The sequence below is a fragment of the Condylura cristata genome, unplaced genomic scaffold (genome assembly GCF_000260355.1).
Source record: "Condylura cristata isolate star-nosed mole 26May11 unplaced genomic scaffold, ConCri1.0 scaffold00006, whole genome shotgun sequence".
In the NCBI taxonomy this organism is placed as follows: domain Eukaryota; kingdom Metazoa; phylum Chordata; class Mammalia; order Eulipotyphla; family Talpidae; genus Condylura; species Condylura cristata.
In genome coordinates, this window is record NW_004567107.1 from 54,989,890 (window position 1) to 55,006,819 (window position 16,930).

At 38.3% G+C, this 16,930-nt stretch overlaps 1 protein-coding gene across 1 annotated transcript; it reads right to left on the bottom strand.

The window, feature by feature from the left end:
• Window positions 1–901: 901 nt before the first annotated feature.
• Window positions 902–1,462, bottom strand: IFNB1 (interferon, beta 1, fibroblast). Its single transcript, XM_004678015.1, has one exon. The coding sequence runs from the start codon at window positions 1,460–1,462 to the stop codon at window positions 902–904; it is 561 nt and encodes a 186-aa protein (XP_004678072.1).
• Window positions 1,463–16,930: the final 15,468 nt, after the last annotated feature.

Here is a 16,930-nt window from a genome sequence, read left to right on the forward strand (position 1 = left end):
TATTCAGAAAACTGGACTTGACCTAAAGCTGATCTTGCATCTGTTGCCCTGGTCTTGAATTTGGCTCTAGGGAGTATATGGTTTTAGAGAGACAGAGAAGCAGGAGAAGCCAATAGGGTAGTCCCTTAATTCTGTATGAAAAAAACAGAAGCAATGTCAGTTTTCTGGAAAAATGAGAAAACCCAAAGAGCTGGCAGCAGCATAAAGCAGAGCTCTTTCTCCCTTTGGTGGGTGTCCTGGAAGCAGACAGAGTCCCTCTGCCTGACACCCTACGTATCCCAAGCACAAGGGTGCTGCTACTAGCATTCCGCACCTACCAGTGATGAGTTTAGGATGAAGACAAGAGCAAAGATTTCCCTGCTTGCCCTGAAGTCAGTCCAATTCTAACTTTAGTGTTAGAGGGCTGGGAGCACAGAATAGTAACAGTGGAGCCTCCTGGTTCTAGTTCCAGGACCACCTCCCTACCTTCCCCATTTTAATTCTATTCAAGTTACACATATTCCCCTATGCACAGCAGATTCCCCCTACCATCTCTAACCTTGTATAGATTCCTTGGATTTTAATTTTCCTTAAAAGCAAGGGCCAGAAACTCTACTACTTTTCAGGCCTTTTATAAAGAATATCTAATAGGTACTCTGCAATTTTGAATATGGATGGCTATCTAAATCAAGTTGAAATGAAATTTGCCAGGTTGACTGTTGTTTCATAAATAATTTATTTTTCCAGGTAAAAATGTATAAATAAATAACTTAATGCAATAAATAATTTTTAAAAAGCAAAGTCTTGAACTGTCCTCTTAAATGTGATCCATTCAAAACCATCACTTGAGAAACACCTGCTGGTTGAAGAAAGTCCAGAATTGCAGCACTGTTTAGTCCCTGTACCTCAGGCTGGACCACCTTCAGTCTGGGAGGTAGTCTGTAAGTTTGTTAAGGAAGAAAATGCTCCTGAAGATGTCTCTTTTGACGATCACCCAGGCACAGCTACTGTACTCGTTGACCTGCAAGTAACATACGAGATTGAAGTAGTATTTCTTCAGTTTCCGGATGATCTTATTTGACCAAGGGAAATTGTCCTTCTCCGCTATTTCTCCCATGGCAGTTTTCAGCTGCTTTATCTGTTCATAAAGGTTCACATTGAGTTTCTTAATGATGCTCTCATCCCAGCCAGTACTGGCATAATTTCTGCCAAAGATCTGGAAGATCTGCTGAAGCATCACATCGGTGATTAATAGGGCATCTTCCTTCTGGAGCCTTGGTGGATGCTTCACCTCCTCAGGGAGGGTGCTGTTTAGCCTTAGCTTGAGGCAATTGATATCAGATCCATTCAACTGGCCCAGGATCCTCTGGCTTTCCAGATTGCTTCTTCTCTGCTGGGATCTAAGCAAGCTGTAGTTCCCAGAAAGAGCTCTGGTGCAGAAGCACACCAGGAGAGCAGCTTGGAGGATGCACCTGTTGGGCATGGTGATAACAGCAGGCACGGTGCTGTCTACTACACCTTAGGTGGCCCAGCAAAGGCTTCAAGAGTGAGTGTCTTCTCTCCATGACCATGGGCTATTTATATGGGCAGGTCCTCTATTCTTTCTACTTACCAGGAATTTCCCACTTTCAGTTCTCCTTTTCAGTTTTCACTTTGTCATTTAAATTTTTACTACTTTGGAATTGTGTTTTTTTTTCTTTCAGCTCCTACTTTATTTTCTGTATATTAGAGAAAAAGAAGCAAAATGTGAGGATTTAACATATTTATGTTTTGTAAGGTATTGGTGAATTGGTAAGTACTAAGCTGAAACATTTGGAAATGTACTACTAAAGGGTTCTTTGACTGGCTTCTTTGATTCTTTTACGTTTTTTTTTCCATTGGTCTTTGTTTCTATGGGGGTTTTCTTTTTCACAAGAATTACATTTAACTCCCAATTACACTGCATACAACAATAATGTAAGTACCATATATAAAAAGCATTTTTTTAAAAAAAAAGACAAACTTTCTTTCTCTATGAAATAGAATAATCTTAAGTTGATTTGAATGTTTTGGGGTAAGGAGGGCCTTAACTATGTAAAGAAGACATCACATAGTTTTATCAGCCTTATTTATTTTTTTTATCTAGCAAACCCAACTATTCAGAATGTCACGAGGACTAAGGCTCTAAGCAGGTGGAATGAATGCACCATGGGCCATGTGCAAATGCTCATTCATGGTCACTTCTTGGGGGCCTCTGTAATATTCTAATATATTCTTATTTTGTACATACTTCTAACTAATCAAAGTGTCTGATTTTCCACTCTCATGCAAATAGATACTGTAAATTAGAAGGAGATCTAGAAGGAAAATGGGAGAAAAAAAAATCAAGCAGTCAGGGGATGTTACTGTTAAGACAAATGATCCTGTCTCAATATTTTTGAGGCCATTTTTTTTGCTGAGTATAATAACTGATTTTCTAAGTGACTAATCAGTAAAAAATCAAATATGAATTTATAGCTTACTAATATAAGGAGAGAGACATGATATATCTAAAAAGTTTTCAACACAAAAATGAGTTACAATCATGATACTTAAAATAATAAATTGCTGTTTCAGAAAATTCTCACATTGTCTTTCGAACTGAATTTACTGAATCCCTACTGTATCTAAGAAATTGTAGCATGAGCAGCTTCAGATTATAATCCTCACTCTCATGGACCATACAGCTAAGCAGGGGATAAAAATATCAATCAAAGAAATATACAGAGGCCCTCCCTGGTGGTGCAGTAGGTTGGAGCATAGCACTGCAAAGCTGGCCATGGCCGCTTCAGACTACATCCCAGCCTGAAGGTAGTGTAGCCTGAGGCACAGGGACTAAACAGTGCTGCAATTCTGGACTTTCTTCAACCAGTAGGTGTTCCTCAAGTGACAGTTTTGAATGGATCACATTTAAAAGGACAGTTAAGGACTTTGTTCCAGCCCCGCAAGTGACCCACATGGCACAACAGACCTCTCCTGTCTCACCTGCTGCTCCCCTCAACAGTGTATCTCAGTACATCTGCCTGTTCTGCTCCCCACTCTTTCTCTGGTGAATTCTCTCACTTACCACACCTCTGGCCTGTACCCCCGTTCTGTATGCATAAATAAATAAATCAAAAAAAATTTAAATAAAAAAGAAATATACAGAAGCACAATGCAAGGGTGCCAAGACAGGAGGAGAGCGTCTCATTGCTGGGGATCCTGATGATATGGTGACAAAATGTAGTAGAAAAGGTTGGAGAGTCCTGCCTGAGATGACACTGGAACTGAAATCTGAAGAAAAGCCAGCTGGGGTTATATGTGCTCAATTCAGGGCCGTTGCAACCTTGAGCGAGAGGCTATTTAGAGAAGGGTCTGAGATGGCAGGTGGGAGTCAGATAGCAAAAGATTGTGAGACCATGTTAAGTGTGTTTCTTCATTCAAAGAGCAGTAGATATCTTGGGGATGTTTTTACATAGCATGAAAGACTTTAAGTTTAAGAAAAAAGGACAATCTTACTACAATAAGTAATAGTAAGTAATAGAGGAAGGGTGGATGGTCTGGCAGATGATTTATCACTACTTTATTCAAGTGGGATGGTGCTAGAGAAGGATGAATTCATTTCTGGAAAACTCAATTCCTGACACCATATTCCAGTGCTTAAAGAAATTCTCCATCCTTTTGCAGACAGCTGCATCATTCTATAGGTTATAATGATTTCAATATTGATTTCAATATTGCTTCTATTGTATCAAAGGAAGTAAAGGCTAGAAGTATCTGGATAAATATGGATTTAAAATCGAGAACCACCCAAGTTCCCATCATCAATTAATGTACTGTGTTGTGATCTTTACAACATTGTCAATATATAACCCAAATATCCTTCCATCTTTGTAGACCATATGTAATAGCTCTCCACAGATGGGATTATTTATTGGTGAGATCTGAGATATTCCTAAAATAGTTCTTATGCTTCAATTATGTTGATGCAATGCCTCCTAAATGGGGTAAGAAAGAAGCACTTACCTTTATTCTAAATTTGGCAGTGACAAAGATACCAGCATCATTTACCCACATGAGTGAAGACTATTAAATGTTGAAAACATGCAACAAGCAATTAAAAATATATAAAGAGATTAAGAAGGCAGTGTAGCAACAGAGTTTTCAATTTCCCAAATCCACACACGAAAGCAGACACTGCAACCAAACCCAAGCCCCATCTAACGTAAGACTGGGGGACATGAACCACAAAATACAAGCAGATAAGAGCAAACCAACAATTGCCACAAGACATGCAGTGGGGAGAAAGCACAAGAAAACAAAGCCCCCCAAATTACCAAGAGGTATTTCCTGAAAAGCCATCAAGGCCAATCTGATAACAGCAACGGAAACTGCCTGAACATTTGTGCAGTCAAGATCAAGTGGATATCAGGGCCCTCAGTAAATACCAAAAGATTCTGAAATATTCGTGTGATAAAACTCTGTCTTAGAGTTCTATTACAATAACCAGGAAAATTCATGAACTTCATCTCAACCTGTAAACTCTATTTCTTAGGCTAGATCAATGAATTGCAAGGACAAGTACATGAGCCATTTTCTTTGTTATTGGAAGACAGTTTCACTTCACCTTTCTTGGGGATTGTTTTTCATTTGCATCTTCTATAAAAATTTTGGCTGTAGAAAGAAGCACTTCCCGTCAATGAGATTTTTCAGAGAGACAAACTGATAATGTAGAAAGTAAAACTTGAATGATATCCTAGCCATTTGAAATCATCATCTGAATTTAGAACCACTTTGCTATAGCTCTCACAGACAGGAAGAGATTCTTCCCCTTCTTTTTAAATATAACTATCTATGTAGGACAACACAAATTCTAGAAACCAAAATTATCATTGTTTTCGCCCAATCTATTCAATTGTTTTTCAAGGAATAAGACACACTATAATAATGACAAATTAAAGAAGATGAAGCATTATTGAGAAGTCCATGAGCATGGTAAAACAGAAATTAAGCACCTCACCCCTCCACCCCCCCACTACCAACCATTCAGATAATCTTGGAGCAGGCAGCAAAGTCTACAGTGAGAAAGCTTGAATGCATGAAAGGGAGAATTCCCCATTTCCCATTTTTAAAAACTATATAACATACATAGAAAATCATGCACAAATCTTAAGTACACAGCTCATTAAATTATTATCAAGTAAAAACTTCTGTACACTTTATAACCACAAGCTGAGTGAAAACCTAATATTACCAACAGAACAGAAATCCCTTATTCTCTCTCCTTCTCCAACATCAGAACTTCCTTTTAAAACCCAATATTCTTATTTCTGAATTTTACATAAAAGTGTCTTTTACTCCATAGTATGTCTATTAGATTAATGTATGTAGATGTGTAGTTTTAGCTCATTAGTTTGTATTAGAGTGGCCTACCTATTTAGAAACACTGTCAGTGTTGTATCTTTCCACTATTGATGAGCAATCAGGAGTTATTTTCATCTTGATTAATTCTGCTCTGAAAGCCCTAGTATGTACATTTCTACAATATTTCTACTAGATACAGGTAAGTTCAGGTTTAGTAACATCAACTGTTTCCCAAATATCTGTCATGACTTATATTCTCACTATCAATGTATGGGAGTTAACAGTCTATCTCACTCTGTACCTGATATTTCCAGCTTGTTAGATATATGGCCATTCTAGTGGTGTATGGTGACACCTCACAGTATTAATTTGTACTGACGTTAATAAGGGTCAGCAGACTTTTGTATATTTATTGGATATTTTGTTTGTGTAGGGCCAGCTCAACTCTATTGTTGACTATCTCAGCTATTTTTTTCATTATGTCCAGATGATTTGATTGTGTACCAATAAAATATAAAGTATATAAATGCATATAAAAGCACATAAATGCAAAAGAACCCCTAGAATTGATTTAGAATTTAAAAAATAAATTTAACAAGGTCACTGACACAAGATCCATATTAAAAATAAGTCATTTTTGTTCATACTAGCAGCAAAACATCAGAAAATGACATTTAAGAAGTGGCATATGAACAATAACATAAAAAGTCTAGCATTGAGAAATTGCCACAACCAGAGGACAATAGGGAAACATGACACTTCAAGGTAATGTGGCTTCTAACTGATTGCCAAGGGGAAGAGAACGGAAAAAGAAAGAGTAAAAAGAAAAGAAATCTGAATAAAATTTGGATTTCAATATTTTTAAGTAGCATTGATAAGTCAAAGTCATCTTCATCTTTGTCTTCAAAATTCAAATCTAAAAAGAAGACAATAAACAAATTATATAATCCATTCCCTTAAATGAGACTGATGCTTTTTTCACTTTGATCACCAGTGAGGATTTAGCCAGGTTTCCCACTTGCTTTTTTGGCAGTGAGCAAGAGACATTTATAGGTGTTAAGTATCATCCAGAAGGAAGCTCACTGCAGTAGGAAGCTTCTAATGAGAAACATTCATTTATTGATAAACACTTTTAACAAATAATCATTTTCTTTCAAACTTTTTATAGTATCATTTTTATTGAGATACTGTTGGCTTACCATACTTGCATGATTTAAGGTACAGGTGCCCACTTCTTCAGATGTATGTTACTATACCCATAATCCTCTTTTGTAGTCCGCCCTCCACTCTCCCACAGACTTTTTTTTTCCTAATTATTTATCTTTTAAAATGTGTGTTGAGGGAACATTGATTTACAACACTATATATTTTAGGGATGTAGGTTCCCACCTCTACAAATATGTTTTCACATCAACCCACAATTAAAATGCCCATAATCCCCCACCATAGCCCACTGGGACTCCTTTTGTCCCTTGGCCCCCACCCTCCCCTTCTGGACATTTCAACTCCACAGTCAGATCTCTAGGGTTCAGTTTGGTTTGGTTTGTTTTCCTTTTAAGCAAATATTTATTAACACTTCATGTAGAAATACTTCACAAAGAAAAATGGCGAGTCTCGCCATTTTATTAGGCTGTGTCTAAAATGTCTTTCAGGGAGAATTCACTGTTGGCTTGCAGAGTCTTTCTGAAGCTTATTCCAATATGTATTTTATGCTTTATTATTGTTACCATTATGAATGAAATGATTTTTTCATTATATATTTTTAATTCTGAATGAAGCTAACTTTCCATTACATCTTTATATATATATGTGTGTGTATATATATGCAACAGTTATTTTGCTTTTGGATCTGGTGATTCTGTAAACACTGTCTAAAAGTGTTTTCATTGATTTTTCATATTTTGGGATATGAAAGTATGTTCTTGGATGCAAGAATAAAACATTTCAGTTTACTTTTTTACATAATCAATACAAAGAAATACAACCCATATAAATGCAAAGTTTTGGGATCACTTTTAAGAGTATCAACTTGCCCTAAGACCAAACACTTGAGACCTGCCTGTATTGATAATACTTCTGAGTAACTATTTGGGTCATCAATTAAGAATGAGTGATATGGGTTTATAATAACATTGATCTTTTCCCTTATCAGTTGTTGTATTCATACCACAAAATAGCGAATGTGCTATTTCCCCTGACTCTGAGTAGTTATTGCAGTATTGGATTATACTTGGAATAAGTCCTTTGAAAAAGGATGTTAATGGAAGACAATGAGGATAGATTTCAATAGAAAAGGAAGAAGTTGGTTTAAAATACTACCCACAGTGATAAAGTGAGGGGCAATCTCCCCCAAAGCCCTAACTTCACTGAAGAAGGAACAAACGTTGCTCAGCAGCCTCTAGCTGCTATGAAACTTCAGAGACATAAGAGGAAGCCTGGATTCAGGAAGGGAAGAATCTGTCAGGGAAGAATCTGTCTTCCCCAATCTTCCACCGGCTACCTCACCCTCACCAGCACTCAGGCTGGTTCTCCCCATTTCTCTATCACAGGCCAACAACTGGTGAAGTACCAAATCTACCTTTAGATCTTAATCATGTTGTGAGACAGAATTTGCTGCTAAATCCTATGTGCCACCTGTTTCAAACTCTTCTCACTTCCTTTTCCTTTCCTACATCCTGGATGTCATCACAGGTCTTTGGATGCCCCTGAGTTTCCCCTGGGTCACATCAGGATCCCAGTAAGAGGAGGCCACTTCCCTGGAGGCCCTGCCTAAGACTTGTGAACTGCATCTTTCCTCCAACTGCACCTTTCCCACAGACAGCCAGAGGGTCCCCTACATATCCCCCTACCCTGTGCCCCCCACAAACTGACATGCCAGGGACATACAAGAGCTGTCCCACCCTTTGCTGCCAGAATTCCCAATGTTGCTAGAGATTCTAGAATGACCCCCTTCCTAGATACAGATGCCAGTCTGCACCAGGCCTGCATTTACTTCTCCCTTCAGAAGCCAGGCCTCTTTACCAGACTAATCTCTCACATGACTCTCAGGCATGGGTTGTGCCAGGCCTAGGACTGAGAAGAGAATTAAATAGTCAGTACGTGGACAGCAGCTGCTGCACTTGCATCAGCTTTCCTCCTTCAGCTAACATGTGAGCCAGTCTTACTGTCTCTTTTCTGTCAGTTTCCTGTCTCTGAAGTGGTTTCTTGATTTTTTTTTTTTTAAAGTGAAACAGCCAGGGCTGTAACGGGTTAGGGCCCAGTACTGCAAGCTGGCCACAGCCTCTTTGGTGCAAGTTGGATCCCCACCCCGGAGGTGACCAACATGGCAGGCAGACCTCTCCTGACCTGCCCACTGCTCCCCTCAGCAGTGTACTTCAGCGATCTGCCTGTTCTGCTCCCCACTCTGTCTCTGGTGGACCCTCTCACTGCCCCTGCACCTCTGGACTGTACCCCAGTTCTGTATGCATAAATATATACATCTTATTTAAAAAAAAAAAGAGTGAAACAGCCAAAGCAAAACCCTCTACTTAGAGCTGAATTTCATTTCATTTCATCATTAAGAATTTACGTAAGGAACTAGGGGACAAAAAAGGAAAAGATGATGCAACAAGTGAAAAGGAAACTAAGAGCAAGTTGTCAAACTGGATTTAACAGTGAGGCTGGGCTTCCCTTCTGGCCGGGTTTCCTGGCTGAGCTCAGTGTGCCTAACATTCAGCTCACCCCCACAAAGCCCCAAGGTCTTTGGTTCTTTGCAGTACAGCACTTCCATTCAAACACGATTCTGATCTGAAATAACTCATTTATTTTTTCTGTCTTCCAGAAGAATAGACTTTTTAGTCTGAACTTTGTATCTCCCCACAGTATTTAGTCCATGGTAGGAACTTGAGTATTATTTCTGGAATAAATATTCCACGAAGACTGTGAACTGTGAAGAGCTTCTGTCAAATATTAAGGGGGTTTCTCAGCACAGTGTGCTGGCACTCCATTCAGTAAATTCCCTTGACTAGCTATTCAAGCACCTGATATAAAGCCACAAACACACTACTAATACAATGCTAAAAGTGTGAACAAGGAGGACAATAAAATGCAAAATAGAATATAATTTGTATTGAAAAATAGTTATTGTTCTAGACAAGTGAAGAGTCTCCTTACCTCTTATTAGACTCTTCAGCATGGTGTTATCTGAATGAAAAAGAAATCTGTCATCAAAAGTCCCTTAAAGTGCAACATAGATCTTCATGGAAGTGCCTTGAAGAGATAACAAATTGGGAAATTTTACCCAAATCTATTCAGTAAGACATATTTAGGTTCTGCTTTAACAGAGCATGGAAAGGGATAGGAAGCTCATCAATTCACTTTACGTGGCTTATATAATCTGGTTAGAAAAACTAGTAGAGAAATTTCATAGGACATTCATAATTTTGAACATGAAGATCACAATGCCAGATTAAATATTAACAAATCAAATCCAAAGGTGCATTATAAATAAGCAACTGGAATTTATCCAGAACACTAACAATAATCAAAGAAGAGAAAATCTGTTCATGTAATTCATTATGTTAGTATATAAAGAGGAGAAAAACCAAACACTAATCTCAATTGGTGTCTCCAAGCCCCTTCACAGGTCCCAAAGCTATCACTTAAACTACAGAAGAAAGAGCTTAAATCTGGTCAAAGGCGTTGCATCTGTTAGGAACGCGTTCTGTGGCAACAGACACTTAGTAGAGGCCAAAATGATGGAGGCAGGTGCTTGCCTCCGTGGGGCTGTTGATAGGAAGCTGGTAGCTGGTTGCAGCATTAGATCAGCAGTGCAAATCTGTGAATTCCTGTGCTTACCTGTCTGTGATTCTCTTGGTCTTTTACTGATGGCTGGAAGACAGCTACCCCAACACCAATCAGCAAACCCTTACAATAGCATCTACAGTGAAAAGAGGAAGGAGCACTTAAGTTCCTGCCAGGTACCCTCGGCAGTCTTCCTACCCCTCCCGTTGTTCAGAGTTGTGTCATGTGACTATTCTAGCTTGTATTGATCTCTCTCTCCCCACTTTTGATTATAGACTTGCTTAAATGTGTGCGTTGCCTTGTTGCCTGATGAGGGGCCACCGGGAGGACTGCTGGGCACTGGTTTCTGTACACACCTGTTTGGCCTTTTCTGTAGTGGATGCTGTAAACTCTATGGATTTTATTTTAATTTATGTTTTTATTTCGTATTGGAAATTCAATACACTTTTTTTAACCCCCAAAAAAAAAAAAAAAAACAGTGGCAAGGGAAACTGTCCCTGTGTGACACAGGGATTTTTCTATTTAAGTGACTTATCAATTAATTGCCCATACCCACGGGTGCGGCATAAAATGTCTTTTATATTGTATGTAAAAATCCATTTAGTTGTCTTATAATTTGCCTCTATTCTGTTTTCTTGATGATTGGTCTATACTCATAATAATAATACTTGGCTTCAATTTTTATGGAAATAGAAATAATTTGATATTGATAAGTCAAATTCATCTGTGTATTTCTTCCTTTCTCAGATTTTCTTGTAAATTTTCTGCTTGATATATCTTATAGTCTGCTTGAAAATCTTGTTGAAGTTAGGAATGTATTACATTTATACACTAGTATAAAGTACATATTAAATTTTAATTTAAAATTTAAAAGAATGTAGTAGATTTTTATGTACTAAGTACATATTAAATTTTATTTTAAAATTTAAAAGAATATAGTAGATTTTTATGTACTAGTTGAGAAAAATCTCCAAGATCTATTAGTAAGTAAAAAAATAAAATGCTGGGGTCCTTCCTGGTGGTACAGCAGGTTTAATTTAGCACAGCACTGAGAAGCTAAAGCCACTTCAGGATGAGTTTGATCCCCACCAGGAAGGTGACCTCTCCTGACCCGCCCACTGCTTCCCCTCAGCAATGTATTTTGTCACTCTGCCTGTTCTGCTCCCCACTCTGTCTCTGGTGAATCCTCTCACTGCCCCTACACCTTTGGCCTGTACCCCAGCTCTGTATGCATAAATAAATAAGTCTTTAAAAAAAAGTTGATATATATAGAATAATATTTATGTAACAAACACTAGGTATTTCTGCATATATGAATTTGCTAATAGATAGGAAAATGTACAGAAGGAGGAATACTAAGTTATTTGCAGTTTGGGATTGAGGTAGACCATCTAAGCAGTCAGGGTAGGCCTTTACTTGCATGAATGCTGAATACTTAACAGTGATAGTATACTTATTTTGTATATGTATACATAGTATAAGTATAGCATATGTATTTTCGATAGTATATGTTTTTGTAAATATAAATAAATGAAGGAAATCTCTTTAGTTAAAGTCACACATTTCACAGCAGCCACTTAGCCATACATCTCCCTTATCTGCCTCTCTGGAAATCCCAGCTACCCTTACTTTGTCTCCTCCTGGATAGTTGATTAAGACTCTTTCTCTATGTGCAGCTTTAGCTGTGCATCTTCCTCCTCAACCCCAAAGGCCAACCAACATAACCAACTTGTTCTAGCTTTGACAGGGCACAAGGAAGAGCCAAGAATGCCTGAATATTTTTCTCCTTATGATGTAGATTTTGAATGTGAAGTTTTTACTAAAAGCATGAGGTAATGCCTAATAAATGTTATCTGACAGAAGCAACAGTAAAAGCAAAGAGAGAATGACAGCATACCTCTGAGAAGACCGTGAGGCCCGTCGTTGGACATTTTTTCTGTATTTTGTGTGATAAAATAACTTTCCTAAGACTAACTGCATCTTTCTCACTACCAAACAGGTCTCAGTGTACCCATCAACCTTCACTTATATTACCCCTTCCGAAGAACCGATTGACAAATAAAAACAAGGAACTGTTTGATAGATTCAAGTGAATTTTCTCAATTCTAGTAACAACTCATTTTAAGAATCAAGAATTGTTCTATAGTGCATACATTGTCTCATTTAATCAGTTTAATAGTCCTGCAAAGGAGGTCTTATTATTTCCATTTTATAGAGAAGAAAAGGAAGCCTACTCAAAAGGTTACGTACATTTCCAAGGCCATACAGTTAATCAGTTAACAAATCCTATGTTCTTATCCACAATGATATGATTATTAGGTATCTATGCCAAAATTCAGTAAAATTTTTTAATATTAATTATGGGGAAATGCTCATGCCTAAAATTTGTCATTTTAATTGTTCTAAGTGTATCATGGGGTTATTATACAGCTAATCTCTGTCTTTCCATCTCAAAACTGAGTATCTCGAACCATAAAAAAATAAACCCACATTCTCCTCCCCAACTCCCATTGAAAATAGATTTACCATATGACCCAGTAATCCCTCTTTAAGGCATCTACCAAAAGAATAGAAAAACACAAATTCAAAGGAATATATGAACAGAGTTCATTGTAGCCCTCTTTACAACAGTGGAGTTTGGAAACAACCTATGTATCAACATCAGATGAGTGGATAAAGAAGATAAAGATACAGTGGAAGACTACTCAGCTACCAAAAAAACAAAAACAAAAACAAAAACATAATCTTGCCATTTGCAATTATACAGATGGAACTGGTGAGAATTATGCTAAGTGAAATAAGTCTAAAGGAGAAAGACAGAGTGGATGATTTACCTCATAGGTGAATAAAGAAAACAAAACAAAGGCCAGATAACATAAACCAAAACAACCCCCATGAAATCTGTCTGTGGAACTGAGACTATCAAATGGAGAAGATGATGAGTAGAGTGCCAAGATGGAGGGCTCAATAGTGAACTATGGTGAAAGATTATTGGTGCTTTGGTGGTGGACATGCTGTGGTAACATACTTGCAGAGGCTTGAACACCCATACTGCTAAAACATATATGGTATTGTAAATGAAAGTTACCTCAATAAACACAATTAGAAATAAAAGGTAAAATTCTTAAAAAATTTTTTATTCCCCATAATTTAAACATGAGTAACAGTCATACAACAGGTAATAGTAACCAAATGTCTTTATGAACAATAAATATGGGAATACAATGAATGGCATAAAAATTTCTAGTAGTTTAAATAAGTAAAAATTACAAAGCTTTTTCACTATAGTAAATGAATTGTGTTTTTCTCTGTTCTGATTACAAGTTACAACATGTAATTTAATTTCATGATAATCCTATATACTTGCTATTACTTATTTTTTATTCCGCATAAAGATAGACATAAAGAGTGCACTCTGAATCTTCGAAAATACCAATGTCATTGACCAAGTGAACAGTTTGACAATGTCTACTTTATCTCCTCGGTTTGCTTGGCAGCTTGTTAATGAAGAACAAGCACCTTCCGATTTCTATCCTGACAATCTACCAGGTACAGCTACTGTGTTCTTTGTCCTTCAGATCCAGACAGATTCCTTGGAAGTAACACTTCGCCGATAGTATGGCGTTCTCGCCTACCAGAGGCCACAGTCCCACCTTCCATTCCTTCTCCAAGCATGTCTACAGGTCATGCAGCTGCCAATAAAGTTTAGCGAGCAATTTGTCCAGGAGGGTCCCCTCACTATGTTCAGGGAGGCATTTTTGCTGAAGAGGCTAAAGATCTGCTGAAGTACCTCATGCACCAACACTGTGACCTGCGTCTTCTGCTACCACCAGTTCCTGCCTAACAGCGTCTGAGGAAACTGTAAGTCATTCGTGACGTCCAGACAGAACAGAACGGAGATTCTCCCCAGCTGATCTAAAAGTGTGAAGGTTTCTGGATCGCCATGCCCCAGAGGCAGGTGACAGCCCAGGAAGCGGGCAGGGCCCCAGCACATTGGTACCAGAGCAGCAGCACAGGACTGGGGAGACTACTGGGAAGTGGAGAGAGTTCAGCAGGACTACCTGAAGGGGAAATCTCTGTAAGTACTGGGTCTTTGGGTGGTGAGTGCCTTGCAAGTAGTCACTATAGAAATAGAAACTTTATTTTCTGTTTTTTTTTCTCCTTTTCACCCTTTCCATTTCTTTCTACTTTTTATTGCCAAGTCAACTTAAAATGTGCATCCACAAACAACAAACTCTTAGCTTGTGAAAATGAAATGATAATGACTAGAGTGGGAGGGAACTAGGGGTGGTAAGTGGGATAAAGCTAGTCAATTGTACAGTGATGAATGGAAACTGAACTTTTGGCCGTGAGCATTATGTGCTCTGTAGAGATGGTGAACTCTAATGCTGTACACCTGAAGCCTATATAATGTCATAAATGTTACTTCAATAAAAATGTTTTAAAGTTTGAAAAAAGTACATTTTGATGGCGCGGCAGACCTCTCCTGACCCACCCACTGCTCCCCTCAGCGGTTTACTTCATCAGCCGGCCTGTTCTGCTCCCTATTCTGTCTCTGGTGAATCCTCTCACCCCCCCCCTGCACCTCTGGCCTGTACCCCAATACTGTATGAATAAATAAATAAAATCTTTTAAAAAATAAAAGCAAAAAGTACATTTTTTTGGCATGCTTGTCAGATGGAGGATGACAAAATATACAGGCCATTGCACTTTCTACACAGTATTCTAACATATCTTTCATGCTATCTAGGTTGTTTTGGAGAGAAAAGCTTAAACAGAGTCAGAGAAGGGAAAAACATTTATGCAGTGAGGTCTTTTCCAGGTCAGCAGAAATACATAATTGTTTATAAAAGAGAAGATTTTGATTTTTCTTATTTTTTCCCTTCTTAAAAAATAGTGTTGGGGAACTATGGGACTACAACAATTAAAGAAAAATATTTTAATTAATTGCTAATAAATATGAATATTTAATAAATAAAAATGAAATAAATGCTTTCACAAATAATATGTATATCAATTACTTTTGAGCTTAAAGATATCACTGAGTTGGTCTTCAACTCACTTGAAGATATTGCTTGTAGAACAGTAGGACAGGTATCACTTGCTAAAAAAAATTCTGATGCATTTATGGTCTGCTCGGTACTTTGCTGGATACTGGTTTCCCTAGAAGATTCCACTTTGCCTGAGTTTGAGTCTCTCTGTTCTCTACCAAGTACAACCTTTCACAGTAAAAACTTCGCCTTGGTCATCAATAATACAAATAGCCTCCCCTGTGGAGCTCTTCAGGACAAGCAATGTTCTGCCAATGATGTTTGCAGACAGTGATCCCCAAAGCCTATCATGACATGTTGCTGAATGTGTCATATACTGATTCTACTTAAAATACTAATGGCAACAATCTTTAATTATATGCAGGTTCTGAGCAAAGTGTTTTATAAACATTATTTCATTTAATCTTCACAGCTTCCTTATGAGATAATTACTATAATTATTTGTATTTTGCAAATGAGGAAAGCCGACAATTATGCGAGGTTATTGAACTTGATAAGAACCACGATTGATTTAACTAAATAGTACTTTACCACTATACTGTTCTACCTCCCCGGCGCTCCTCCTTAGGCTGAAGCATTCTTCTTTAGTTACACTCTATATACTTGTAGTTAAGTAGTCAATCTAATTCTTTGTTTAATTTCTGACTATCCTGCTAGATTGTAAGTTTTGTGTGGATGTCCAGCTCTACTTTAAGTGCCCAGTAAGGGGTCTGTCACAGAGGAGGCACCCTGAGGACTCTGTCACTTGGCAGGCACACACACACAAAAAACTCCCAAACAGAGTGGACCTAGAACTTGGAGGAAATGATAGTCTTTGAAAACAAAGATAGCAAGAATAAAATTACATATTTATTTATTTATTCATAGAAGAACTGGAGAGTTGGCCAGAGGCTCAGGGGGGCAAGAAGATTCACTAGAAACAGAGTGGGGAGCAGAGCAGGCGGATCCACTGAAATACACTGCTGAGGGGAGCAGCGGGCCAGACAGGAGAGGTCTGCCGCACCATGTCTGATATAGCTCCCCATTGGGGTTCGAACTTAGGCCACAGGGGTCATAGCACTGAGGTTTAGTTCCTGGCTAACAGGGACACCCACTAAACGTAAATGGGTATTTTAACCTCCTGGCTAATTTCTGAATTTACCTCATATGGGAGCAGCAACTTTCAAAGATCCAATTGACAGCTATGGAGCAACATCATTTGAAAAGCAGGACTGGGACTTAACGGGAGATGTTTTGTTTTCAAGAGTACTGGACTGTCCATTGTATGAGTGAATAGTGCTTTGTGAAAAGGAAATTGGAAATGACTCACCTGGAACCACAGGAAGAACAACAGTGAAGAAGACACACCAGCCTAGAGACTGGGATGGTGACTCCAGGCCAGGCATCCTGGACTGAAGCCACAGCTCCCACCTTTACAGATGCGTGACCAGGACACCCCAGTTTTCTACTCTGTTACTCGGAAATGATAATCACTTGTATTTTAGGTGGTGTAGTGAAGACTGAATGATGGCTGGACAGAATACATCAGACACCAGTGAGCCATTTCCACAACTACAAAAACAAGGGGAATGTTGCCATGAAGTAATCTCATTTTTTCATTTTCAGCTCACCAATCAACATTTTTTCCAACTTTACCTCTTATCTGAATCTGAACATGTGATCACATGACTGGGAGTTCCCTGTCCAAATGATTAAATTCTCTCAGCCTTCAGGTAACAGCTGACCGCTCACCCATTTATAAACAGTCACCCAGTCTG